General features: G+C 36.4%; 1 protein-coding gene across 1 annotated transcript in view; it reads left to right on the forward strand.

Annotated features, from left to right (window-relative positions):
• Positions 1 to 10,838: 10,838 nt before the first annotated feature.
• Positions 10,839 to 14,350, forward strand: part of LOC116514202 (guanylate cyclase soluble subunit beta-2-like) — a 38,897-nt gene continuing 35,385 nt past the window's right edge. Inside the window, exon 1 of the mRNA XM_032225676.1 lies at positions 10,839 to 10,913. Coding sequence (XP_032081567.1) covers positions 10,839 to 10,913 — 75 coding nt within the window. The remainder of the gene's footprint in view (positions 10,914 to 14,350) is intronic.

Here is a 14,350-nt window from a genome sequence, read left to right on the forward strand (position 1 = left end):
AGGGTCGAACGACTGTGTTGCACTTTCACAGCAGCAACACAGCAGCCATGAGGTGACCACACTCATGAGCAGCCACCCAGCAATCCCCCCTTTCCAGACGGGCACAGCGCCATTCGCTGACCTGGGGTATCACCAAGCTGCAGAGCACCTGTTTGCTGCCCTCTGGGTCCCGCGGCTGGGCGCCTTCAGAATGCCCCTAGGTCAGTGAATTGGGCTCTACAGGGCTGGAGAGGGGGGTTGCATGAGCGGCTTTTCCGCTCCTTGCTCGCACGACTCCCAGGCTCACGATGCCCTTGCCTAACTCTCCCTGCAGAGCTAGGGCATCTCCGCTGCTGCCGCCATCCACCACATGGCTTTTTCTGCGGCTTCCAAAGCACGGAGGTAGGATGCTGAGTCTTCTGGGAGTTGCTGCTCTGGGAGTACGCTCTATGGTTTTACTGCTCTGCCGGCAGCCAGCCCACAACCATAGAGGATACTCCCAGACCGGCAACTCACGGAAGACTCGTCATCCTACCTCCCTGCTTATATGTTTGCCCACCCGAAAAATGTGGCATGGCCTTAGTTTCAGGACATGTCATATTTTCTGGGAAACAGTAGAATTTTTGTAAATAGGATTGTTACAAAAGTTATTGATACCGATATGAAAAAGCTGTTATAAGTGTAAATTTGTGTCTTGTGTTTTGTCTTTTAAATATTGGAAAAATTCAATAAATACTATTTTTTAAGGAAAAAATTACTATAAAGTTACTCAGAAACTTGATTCCTTGTTTTCATTCAAGTCTTATTTTGGGGGATTTAAGGCCTTCCTTTGAACTTCTGACATAAACTACATAATTAAATGCATATATAACATAATATGGAAGAATTAAACATGCTTTCATAATGGCAGACTGAAAAAATTAAATATAATTTGCAGTTTGGCAAAACTTATTCATACAATATGCAAAGCTTAAAAGTGGCCTGCATCATTTCAGACTGATAATGGGAAATATTTTTCTTCTAGATATAATTTGTATTATGTGTGCACCTCCAACCACATAAATTTGTCTATTACTAATGTATGGAGACAACTTAGCTTGCTTATATCTAAACCTTGTTTAGCAATTAAACTAATCAGATGTTTAAAAGAAAGGCATTTTGATATAATGGTTAAACTCATGAGACTAGAAAGTGGGAGACAGAGAGTCCTTGTCCTGCCTTAGGCTTAAAGGCAGCTGGCTGACCTGAGGCCAGTCACACTCTCAACTCTAGAAAGGAAGTAATGGCAAACAAATTCCCAAAACTGTATGTAGATAGTTATCTAATCACCAATATCAAGAATTACTTGATAGCATGTGTACACACAAGGTATTTAACTTGGGGATTCTGGACTTGCAACTCCTGCTTGAAGAGCAGGTGGTACTTGGGATAGAAGAATCTTTGTACCACTTAATGTTGTATATCATTGTGCCCTTTCTTGCATCAAGAAAGTTTTATATTTTTGAGTTTTTGTGCTCAGTCATTCAAACCCTGGTCATCTCATGCTTGGATTATTGCAATGCATTCTACATGGGGCTACCCTTGAGGACTATTCTGAAACTGCATCTGGTATACAAAGTGGGAGCAAAAGCAGTTCTTGGGGCCCCTAAGTTAGCCCATGTTACATCGCTGTTACGTAAGCTGCATTGGCCTGGGTTTGCTTCTGGGTCCAATTCAAGGTATTGGTTATCATCTTTAAAGCCCTTCGTGACAAAGGTCCAAGCTATCTGAGGAATTGTTTCCCCCTAATGGGATTGATCTGTTCCACCCATACCAGTAGAAAGGACATGCTGCAGACCCCGTCGGTCAAGGAATTTCAGCTGAGGGGTCCAGAAGAAGACCTTTTTCTGCATTGCTCCTGTCCTTTAGAGCATTGTACCCCCCAAGGTGACATCCGCACCCATCTTCCTGATCTTCTTTAAGGGCCTGAAGACACAGTTCTGCCAGTTGGCCTAGGGCCTCAGTGTGGGTGCATGCTCTGGAGGTGACTTTTGAATGAAGAGGAGACTTCACCACTCCCTGTGTACTTCATGTTGCCTTTCCCCCATCTATCAACTGTAAATTATCATTATTGTTATTTATTGTTTTATCATTTTAATATTCTTTTTAATATAAGCAAACAAATAAAACCAAACAAATATTTAAACATCTGCAGGTAGCATAAAGGATGGCCCCAAGCTTGCTGGTCCTGTTTCTTGTCAGCCTTCAGTGGAAGAGATGTTTGTCTTTTAGACTGAATGGGGAATTCTCTTTGCATTAAGGACATTCATGTGGATGACAACACAAAATGGAAAATGGAATTGAAGTCAGCGTGCGTAACCTCCAATTCTTTACATGCATTTAAATATCCCGAGGGAGTTCATAGTTCACAGCTGAACAAGGTTACAGGTTCTCTGGGAATTCAGTTCAATTCTTCAAAGGACTCCACATTGAAAATCAATGACCTTGTATTCAGGTTCATGTTCACAAAGGCAGGACTCAAAAAGCTAATAAATATTTAAAAGATGGGAGTAACTCTATTGGATAGCAATACTTGGATTAAGTATTGCTTCAGTTTTCATAGTGAACAGGTTAAATATGAAAGATTTAAGAAGAGTATCTGAAAGCAATTGTAGTCCTGTTTTCATCCCTTCCTCAGTTCTGTCAAGGACTATCAAGAAAAAACCCCAAAGCAGCTGGTACATTATGTCTGCTGAAGAGGTTTGGTTCCTCTGGTATCTATTCTGTAGTTTGGCAATGCCCATCCTTGCTGGGAATGAAATTAAGGACTTCCAAAAAGCAGAGAGGGTGCTATGTTGCCGATTCAAGTTGCAGTGCCAATGATTTTAAAACACATTCTCTCTCTCTCTTTATATATACACATGTGTGTATTCGTGTGTGTGCACGTGTGTGTTGTTGACTTCCTTTAAAATCTATGACACATATTCAAGAACTTACCTTTGAAGTCTACTTAGAAGTCATAATTACTGATTTCCTGCTTGTTATGCCTAATATAGATTAGACTTTCCTCATCCCTTATAAATGTGGAAAGCAAAAATTCAATTCCACCCTTTTACTATTCTGTAATGTAGAACTGATGAATAGTTTTCATTCTGAAGGCCACTTTTACCTCTCTCCATTTCCCTACCTTGAAGACATATGCTAGCGGTATGTATGTATGTATGTATGTATGTATGTATGTATCTATGTATGTATGTATGTAGTTAGTTAGTTAGTTAGTTAGTTAGTTAGTTAGTTAGTTAGTTAGTTAGTTAGTTAGTTAGTTCATTTCTACAGTTGCCCATCTCAACAAACAACTTGTGGGCAGCTCACAATTCAGAAACATATATTACAATTAAAATCTTTAAAACATTTTAAAACAATAAAAACATAAAAGCTATTAAAATATTAAAAACATCAAAATGTCTAATCTGAGTACATACAAAGTAAGACATCTATCCCATTAACAATATTGCCAGAAGATGGAGGCAATACCCAGGTCTTTGAAGCTTTAGGGAAGGCTAACAGGGTTGGGGCCATTTAACCTCCACAGACCAGGGGCTGCTGAAGAAAAAAAATTGTCTTCTAGTCCAGCGATCCATAAGCCCTGGGCTGCAGCCCACTACTGGTCCTTGGTCCATTTGGAACTAGGCTGTGCGAGCAGCGGACAAGTGTGCACATGTGTGAGCAGTTCCACTTGTGTGAGCAGAGGATGTTTATGCAAGCAGTGGACACTCACACTGGCTCTCAGAGCTTTATTTGTGCAAGTGGTGGGGCGTGTGCCTGTCATTTGTGCGCAACCTACCTCTTTGATAAAACCATCTCCTCCCACACAGGCCGCCAAGCCAGAAAGGTTAGGGACTTCTAGTTTCCATCAGCCAGTAGTCTTTCCCCCTGCCTCTTTCTCCAACATAGCCATCTCCATGCTGCTGTTTAAAGCAAAGTGTTGCAGGGTAGTTGGTCCAAGGTAGATGGTGTTACACATTTTAGAATATTGATTCCATGGTTTTTGTTAAATTTGTAGAGTTATGTTTCAAGGATGATGAATGCAAAGTACATTGGCCACTTTAAATGATCTTTAGGATATTGGTCTTGCTGTCATGACTTCCTCTGTCTGATCTAAGGGATAACAAACAGTGATTCAAAGTGATCAATCATGTTATCAAACAATGAGATCTTAAATTTACATCAATAGTTACTCAAGCGGCAATAGAAAAACAAAACTGGAGAACCACATACTACATACACTAAAGAAAATGGTTTTAATATTTATCTCTCTGTATTTCTCTACATGTATTTGAAACCAATATGTTTATTTCATGCATGCATTTGTTAAGAGTAATATCCTCTTCTTCCTTCGGAACTCAAAGGGAATTCCTCTTCCAGTTTTCCCCATACGGATAGTCCTTGACATGCAACTTTTTAGTGACTATTAAAAGTTATGACACTCCCCCAAAGGTACTTGTGACCCGGTTCCAAAGTTCCCGTAGCCAGGACAACTTCTGGGGTAACATGACTGCATTTTGGATTCCTGACAATTGACTTGCATTTATTGGTTGTTTGAAATATCTCATGGTCAGCAATTTATGATGCTTTTGCCAAAAACAGTCATTTACTTCTGGTATTCAGCAAAACACCCCACAGTGAATAATGGATTTCCTTAATGACAACAGTGTTCACTTAATGACCATGGATTTGCTAAATTATTGCAATGATTCACTTAATGCCCACTACAAAAAGTATTGTAAAATTGGGTCAGTCATTGGGTGACCTACTTTATGAGCATCGTGACTTACAACAATAAGAGTGGGCTCTATTATGGTCATAAGTTGAGGACAACTTGTATCAACAATCCTAAAAGTCACTTAGTATACTTACGTTGTTGAGAGTAGACCTGAACTTGGATCTCTCTAGTCCAAGAATGTGGTTGGAGTGACACAATAGGGTTCCTGATTATTGTCTTTTGTGTGGTCTATTTTTTCCCAATGAAATATATCAAGGGCAATTCATTTTGCAAAAGTCATATCACAATTCTAGCATCTTCTAAAATCACATATTTCCCTTTAGTTCTGTACTTTCAAAATAAGACTTTTAGAATTTATTGGTACAACTTTTCCAAATGGTACATTTTTGCAGGCTTTTCATCCAATTCATCCAATCTAATATTTTAATGCAAATAAATACTCTTGGAAAGAAACTATATAAAACTGTTATTACCCACTCTCTATCATAATATAAATTCATCACAAAATGATATGTAGGATGAAAAAGAAAACACCAAGTAAAGTTTGGGACAATTAAGACTTTAGTCCTTGAAGGATTTGAAAATCTTGTATTCAGCTTAGTACTTGTAAATCTTCCTTCCAAATACAGAGGTTTAGCAATATATTTTTATCATGGATCCAATTAGATTTTCATGCACATATCTTCGGCTGGTTTATGTTTAACATTTTTCATTATGTGTTTTGTTTCCTCCCTCTCCTTTCTCCCCTCCCTCCTGAATTTCATAGGTCAGTCCAGGAGAATATAGCTTCCACATTATTCTACCAGACTATGTCTATGTTATTCTGAGCAATTTCTGGTGCCCAACTTCCTTGAAGTCTTAACTCATGAAGGTGTTCTAATTACTGCATCATGCCATGACACATTTTCAAAACAAGTTGAGCAAGACAAAATAAGCACCACAGAGGCACATAGGTGAAGTTTGTCTCTTGCTTTTTGGTGTCAGTATGTCATCCTCCATAGCTTCCTCATGTATTAGATACTGTTTCCCTATTTTTCTCATGCACAAGATTTATTGATTGATTGTTAAATTTATTTGCCACCCATCTCGCTGTGGGTTTACTCTGGTGACTTACAACAATAAAACAAGAAAAAAAAGGTTTAAAAATGTAAAAATAAGAATGATAAATGAATGAAACAATTTTAAAAAATCAGTGGAAGTATAGTAATTTGAAATTGAAAAAGATAAACGGGGGGAGCAGGAAGCACAGGGGGAAGGGGAGCCGAGGTGGCGCAGTGGTTAGGGTGCTGTACTGCAGCCACTTCAGCTGACTGTTATCTGCAGTTCGGCTGTTCAAATCTCACCGGCTCAGGGTTGACTCAGCCTTCCATCCTTCCGAGATGGGTAAAATGCGGGCCCAGATTGTGGGGGCGATATGCTGACTCTGTAAACCACTTAGAGAGGGCTGAAAGCCCTATGAAGCGGTATATAAGTCTAACTGCTATTGCTAAGGAGGACTCAGCAAGTTAGTGTAGCAACAATCTCCAATGAAGTACTTCACTATTAAGTCCCCAGGCCAAGCGGCAGAGACAGGTCTTCAGGCCGTTGTGGAAAGATAGGAGGGAACAAATCTCACCCTGCCAGGGGCAGGATATTCCAGAGGGCTAGTGCTGCAGCAGAGAAGGCCCTTCGCATTAGTCAGAGTTTCTTAACCAATGATATCTTCTGCAACCTCTTTTGTCGACTTGAGTAGGAATCTAGATTTAGTCTGAACTAAATATTTAAGCTGCAAAAGTAGGATGCAGTAACTTAACATTTCTGATTGTTTCAAAAGTGCAAGGTAAAGAGATTCTGGGGAAAGACAGAACGATATAATTAGAACATTGACAGCTAAATCTTTAGGAGTACATAGGATTTGAAACAAAAAAGCTACATATTGGTTTCCCCAGGCTAAGATAACCAACAATATAGCTCTCCCAATCATGGGCATTTGAGTACAAATGCCAACATGTGCACAATCATTTAGCTGTACAAATGCCATGGCTTACAAACTTGCACTAGTGATCACGACAAAAGTACACAATCATGGTATTTCTGTGTATCATTGTGGCATTATGACTATTTACTACAGGCACCACTAGCCCCAATATAAACGTTGCGAATATGGAAATAATTGTTCTGATTATAATAGCAAAATATTTTGACTCAAATCAGGCATTTATTGTTAGCTGCTGTATAAACTTCCTCAGGTAGTCATAGAATATTCAAAATACCAATCACAAATGCAAGGAGCTACATGTAAAAAAGTACAAGACTATGGTTCAGTTTATCATTGATCCATCTTATTAATTAGTTAATAACTTATTATATGATTTAAATCTTTCATGAAGTACCCATTCATGAAAAAGTATTTATCAGAAGAATTATACCTTTGTTATTTATTTGTGCATTTGTTTAATATGTTCATAAGCTATCTTTTCCTTACAATGGCCTTAATTAGAGTTTGGGTTAGCTGAAATTTTGTTTGCAAACAAATGCCTTAATCACATGGACAAATGACTTAAAATAATTGTTTTACATCAAAATCCTATTTACTTGAGCCAACAGCCCTCCTAAAACATTACGTGTTCAGAATCTGTACTAAAGTCAAACTGAATTTTTAATAATTCAAAAGAGAATAAGTTAAAACATGGAAAGTATCAAATTAATTCAAATCAAATTTAATTTTGGTTCTAAGTCTGCTGATCTCCTGGACCCAAAAATATTACTTGCAACAAATAAGAACCTTTGTCTTGGTATCAAAAGGAGATTTGACAAGAAAAGTATGTGAAGTAAATTGCTGTTCTTTCTTCTCTACCCTTACTGGCACCAGGGATTCTAATCTATAGTGAACTTAATGAATCTACTGATCTTAAAGACACTTCTTAAGTATGCAGTTAATGCAAGAATACATTGCATAATACTCTTAAGGACCCAAAGAGAATTGTCCTTGATACTCTTCAAGTGATAAAAGGCAAATCAGAGGCAAAGTCAGGAGCAGCAGATCTCAAGTCAGACTGAACCTTCTTATTACAATGTACAAGTTTGAACCATTCCTGCTGATTAAAAACAAACATCTCTTATTTGGACATTTGGACTCAAGGCAGGAGAAAATGATGTAAGATTTGGATCTTGCATTTGTGGTATGCGTACGGCACGAGTCTCAACCTTTTCTTTTTGATTATTGTATTTTTTAAAAACCAAATACAATTCAATTCAATAAACAAATAGAAAATTACAAATTGAATTAAAATAAATCACATACCCACAGTCACACTTCTATTCATTTCATAACGGTGTATCATATTGTGTCTTACATTTATCTATTGTAAAATATTTTGAAATCTGAAAATAGAAACATGTTGTGTCTTTTTTATCAATAGGAAATATAATTTTACAAATTAACATTTTTATCTATTATTTGATACCAGGTGCAACAGTACTTTGATTGTGTATGATTCTCCTGCCTTGGCTATTTCCCATACCCAATATAATCAATATTTTAAAGAGATGGTCAGTTTCTGCAATTTTGTAATATAATTCAAGACAATGTTGGTACCTTTAACTTAAAAATAAATCTTTTTTAATATTCTTCCCAAAAATAACAAAAATGAACATGTTTGAATGTACCTTTATATTTCTTGCAACAGTATACAGAAAAATCTACAGTCTGTCCTTTATAATGTTTTTTTTCAATAGACTCAGAATAAAATATTTTTATTAACTTTAAGTCCAAAGAAGCAATCGTGGATCCACTGATATTCCATTACTGGAACCCTTTATTTCATTAAATCATAAATGCAAATAAAAAATAGCATCTCAAATTTAGGGCAGTTAAGGTTTATTTCAGGAAATGCTCAGGGTTATTATATTGCCACTGATGTGCATAATACAAAGGTAATTCTATTTGTAGTTTTAAATCACTGAAATAATTACAGCAAAGTAACTATTACAGACTCTGGCCAATCTTTGCAATAAAACATCCTACAATCTGTTTTTCAAGTAGATTTTTTTACACAAATATTTGCTACACTCTGCATCAAAACTCAATCTAGATTCCAGTAAGGGAAAAATTTGTATGTCTAACTGAGGTAAGCAAGGAAATGTAAAAACCTTTTTTTGTTACATCTTGACCCCAGAAATTTCCAAGAATTAACAGAGGTACATAATACATTTTCAATAAAGCCAGGGTTCAATTTTCATTCTTTATAAATATGGATGATAACATAAATGTCCAATTCTTGGAAAAAAATGGTAAATTAAATCCTTTTTAAAGAGGTAGTTTTTCACCCTAGCCGGTAGAATCCTTATGCCTTTCTTTCCTTATATTTTTCTTTTCCTAGTCTCACTATTAGCAGTATTAATAGTCGTCCCCCCCCCAATCTCGTGACTTTTCTAGTATTTTTAATAGAAATGATTTTATCAAGAATGATATCCTTGCCAGTCTTCTAGTTCAATTCTCTGCCTGGTAGAATCCTAAGAGTACCATTGCTCCACCTAACTTCGTTATAATTTTTAAATTAAGATATTAAAAGGAATACTGAAAATTAGTGCATCAACCATTATACTTACAGAAAATCCTCTTTAGGCCTGTAGGAGCCCTGTAAATGCTGTTCAGTTGTAACCCTTACTATATTTGTCCATATCCTAATTGCACAGAAAAAAAGACAAAAAATGGCTAGTAATGAATAATATTTTTAATATTTTTAATATCTAATTTGTTTTAAACATTTAATAAAATTATTAGTAAAATATAAGAAACTTTAAACAATAAAATCCACTCATAATATAGAAACGACTGTATATTATATAATATAACACACTTACTAAACTCTAAATCAAGCATGAAAATGACTATGATCAAAGCAACATAAATTGCAAAGTGAAATGGTGTGAAACTATAAATTTATCCATATCAACAAAACACTGTACTTATTTGAAAATCCTGAATGGTTGATATATAACCTTTATACATTAATTTGAGAAAGGAAAATGTATTGTGCATTACTGCAATCAAAACAACTTCAACAATTGGCAATTTGGTAAATAGTTGTTTTGTGATTGGCCAAACCCAAAGGGCAGCCATTTTGTAAGTTCATCATGACCATATCAAATATGCTCTTCCATTTGTAAATATATTCACAAAGTGGACTCTCTCAGAGAAACGAAATGTGTACTAGGCCATCATGCCACATGGCCAGCTGTTTCTGAAAATGAAAGGAGTTTCAAAAATAGATCAATGGATGTTAGTAAGTTGCATTGTACAGAAAATAATAAAAATAACTTATCTCTTATTCATTTTGTATGTTGCATAATACTGATATTGAAAATAAGGTTAAGTGAAAAAGGAAAACAAAACCACACCTACTAAGCTATATTAAAACCAGCTGGGTGACAATATGCTTACTACTGGCCCATGTTGAAACTGGGTGGATGGTGTATAGTTGTTCACAAGTGTGCTAATTTAATTTAGTACTTCATGTTGATTAGTGATATACATCTACTGCCAAACCTGTAATTGCACTTTTGGAGCAGGCAGCCTGCTAAAAGGGCTTAATCTTTCCTCATGGTGCAGTGAAATTAAGGGAAGTTGCTTGCAGTTTATTTTTGAAATAGTGAAGACTTCAAAATAGCACCACTATGTTAAATATCCCTTTGCTTTTTTACAGTTTCCCCTTTGGTATTATTATAGTGCAATCATTTAAGATTGTATTTTTATGTGTGGATCTGGGTAATTTTAATTCCTTGAATTAATGGCTTCATAGAGACCCTAGTATAGATTTAATGATTGTATTCTCCCATCCCTTTAGATTACTTCGTTTATTTCACAATATGGCAAACTAGTCCTGATGTGTTAGGTAATATTTCCTGTTCATCCTGCTGAGTAGATTCCTGGACTTCTACTCCTAAGTTTGTGTTATTTTTATCCAGTGTAAAAGAAGCATATTCCTGAAATCCTCAGAATAGGCTGGACTCCTGGCTTGGTTTCTTCTACTTCTTCTTCTTCTAATAAGAATATGCAGGTTTTCATAATATTAATAATGGTTTTTCATAAACTAAAAATAAATTCCTAGGAACCATGTTTAACATGAAAGATTCCAAGGGCTATACAAAACCTGAAAACATTGTTAATTTCAAAAAAGCTAGTGATAAGGTAATATTAAGTAATGGAAAAAAAAACATTACATCAGTGAAGTAGTTAGATTAAATTTATTACTACACTTTATTAAAAGGACTAGCAATGCAACATTCATTGGCACATAGCACCCACAACATTACGAGATGGAGTTGGTAAGTGGCTGCTGTGTTTAAGTTATTAGTTTAATCTTGTGCTCATTGCAGGAATTCAAATTAAGGTACCCTCACAGCTGCCATTTGAACCACATGTAAGAGACGCACTGGCTTTATTCCGTGTTCTGCACTCTGTAACAAGAGAGGACAAGTCTTCTGCGTGACAACTGTTCATTTGAAATGTGGTAAAATATTTGCATCAGCTTTGTCATAGCAATGTTTATATGACAATATTTTTCTCTTTTCAGCAATACACACATTATGACAATATTTTTCTCTTTTCAGCAACACACACTTAGTTTACTAGCATTAGTTAGTAAAGAGTGCATAGAGTTGTAAAAGGCAGTGGGTAGAAGACTGATAGACCTTTTTCTAACACTCTAGCATTAGTGTTAGAAGGAAGTGGGTTTTGCTCTCATTTTATATACTAGTGGTTTGACTTTCGGTGTTGATGAGTGTGATCTTGATAGTTCCTTGATTAGACTGCTGTTTACTTTTGTTTGTTTATCTGAATTAGTAGTTCCTTGATTGAGGGTATTGTTTGCTTCTTGATTGTTAGTTTCCTTTTGGGTTTTTTGATATCTTTGTCTATTTATCATCTGCCTGTTAGTCTGTCCATCCGTCTGTCCATCAATCTGTTCTTCTATCTGTTCATCTACCCACTTTTAAAATGTCACATTTGAACTTCCGATGTTTTTCTCACCTTCAATCTGCTTAGTTTTGGTTTGGTAATTTTCATATACACATCTTCCACAGAAAGAATGATTGATTTTTTGTGGGCTAAATGGAGTAACATGGGAAACAAATGAAACAGAAATCTTAGAGAATGTCTTGTGACTGGATTAGAATAGAATAACAGAGTTGGAAGGGACCTTGGAAGTCTTCTAGTCCAACCCCCTGCCTAGGCAGGAAACCCTACACCACTTCAGACAAATTGTTATCCAACACCTTCTTAAAAACTTCCAGTGTTGGAACATTCACAACTTCTGCAGGCAGATTGTTCCACTGATTAATTGTTCTAACTGTCACAAAATTTCTCTTCAGTTCTAAGTTACTTCTCTCCTTGATTAGTTTCCACCCATTGCTTTTTCTTCTATCCCAAGGTGCTTTGGAGAATTGTTTGATTTCCTCTTCTTTGTGGCAACCCCGAGATATTGGAACACTGCTATCATGTCTCCCCTAGTCTTTCTTTCTATTAAACTAGACATACCCAGTTCTTGCAATTGTTCTTCATATATTTTAGCCTCCAGTCCCTCAATCATCTTTGTTGCTCTTCTCTGCACACTTTCTAGAGTCTCCACATCTTGTTTACATCATGTCGACCAAAACTGAATGCAGTTATTCTAAGTGTGGCCTTACCAAGGCATTATAAAGTGGTATTAACACTTCATGAGATCTTGATTCTATCCTTCTGTTTATGCAAACTGGAACTGTGTTGACTTTTTTGGCAGTTGCTGCACACTGTTGGCTCATATTTAAATGGTTGTCCACTAGGATCCCTCTCACAGTTACTACTATTGAGGAAGGTACCACATATAATGTAGCTGTGCATTTTGTTTTTCTTGCCTAAATGTAGAACCTTACTTTTTCCACCATTGAATTTCATCTTGTTAGATAGCGTCCAATGTTCAAGTTTGTCAAGATCCTTTTGTATCTTAAGTCTATCTTCTGGAGTGTTGGCTATTCCTGCCAGCTTGGTGTCATCTGCAAATTTGATTAGTTCCCAATTTATCCCGTCATTCAAATCATTGATGAAGATGTTGAAGAGTACTGGGCCTAAAACAGAGCTTTCGGGTATTCCACTGCATACTTCCCTCCATGTAGATGCAGTTCCATTGAGGATTACATATTGAGTGCAGTTGGTCAGCCAGTTATGAATCCATTTTGTGGTGATGCTGTCTAACCCACATTTTTCTACTTTATGTAGTAGTAGGTTATGGTCTACTTTATCAAATGCCTTACTGAAGTCCAAGTAAATTATATCGACAGTATTCCTCTAGTTCACTAATTTTGTCACTTTGTCAAAGAATGCAATAAGATTGAGAGCAACATTCACAGAAATGTTGGTCCGCTGTGATACCGCTGAAGCTTTTAAGTTTAATATCAGAATGTAGCCTGTGGAGTGTTGAAATTTAAATTACCAGAGAAAGGAGTGTATTCAAACAGTCACTCATGCCTTGGATACTCTCAATTGGATTATTGTTCATGGGGCTGTCTTTAAAGACCACTCAGAAGCTACAGGTAGGCAATGATAGTTATACTATGTCAGTGCTGTGCATGTATCCCTACTGTTTTGAGAGCTGTACTAGTTGCCAGCTGGCTTTTGGGTATATTCAAGGAGCTAGTTATCACCTGTAAAGTCCTGCATGGCACATGGCCTGGTACTTGAAGGACTGTCTCCATACATTCCTGCCCATTAGGCAGCTAAAATAGGCAGTCTCAGGTACCACCTGTTAAGCAGGTCATTTTATGGGACCCAGGAAGTATGTATTTTTGCTGAATGGCTCCAGCTTTCTGGAATTGCATCCATTGTATTCTATTTCTCCCCCGCTTTTTGGTCTTTTGTAAACTTTGTACAAACTGGTTGTTCTCTCATGCCTTTGGCCAGAACTGGGTTTTGGTTCCTGCTAGGTGTCTGATTTTCCCTATTGATAGGATTTTTTCTTTCTTTCAGTTTTTATCTGTAAGTCGCTATGGACAGCTTCCTGATAATGTTAACTAGTTCAGTAGTGAAATAATTGCAAGAAAACCACCAATCTCAGAGTATAGTATAGTAATTTATTTACACTATCATACATTTGAATATTCCTTTAAATATCTTATACTTTATGGTGTTTGGGGATTTTTTTTAATCCAAAGTATACTTTGTAATCCAATTTTAGTATGTGGACTGTTGAGGCAAGCACAGATATAATGGATAACTATGGTAATTTTGGAAATAACACATGACAATGTGTGCTGACCTCTGAGAATAGGTTCATTTATCAAGGTACTTTGTACTGCATTACACATATTATTAGTTTAGATTTCAGTCTTTGGCAGCACCATTGCTGTAATAAGAGGTATATTTGCTGTGCCAGTTATATTCTCATTTTTACTAGAAAAAGAAAAAAGCAACCATTTACATGTCTTAGAAATTTGTTAAAGCAACATTGATTTTGCTGTGCATTTCAGTTCTGCTATAACTAATTAATAACATTATTATTTCAATGCTTTTTTCTCCAGTGTTCTAATTCCTATAATACTAAATATTCGTTTCCAAGTGCCATGCACTGAAATAATCTCATGGTAGATACCAAT

This window comes from Thamnophis elegans, chromosome 10 (genome assembly GCF_009769535.1).
Source record: "Thamnophis elegans isolate rThaEle1 chromosome 10, rThaEle1.pri, whole genome shotgun sequence".
In the NCBI taxonomy this organism is placed as follows: domain Eukaryota; kingdom Metazoa; phylum Chordata; class Lepidosauria; order Squamata; family Colubridae; genus Thamnophis; species Thamnophis elegans.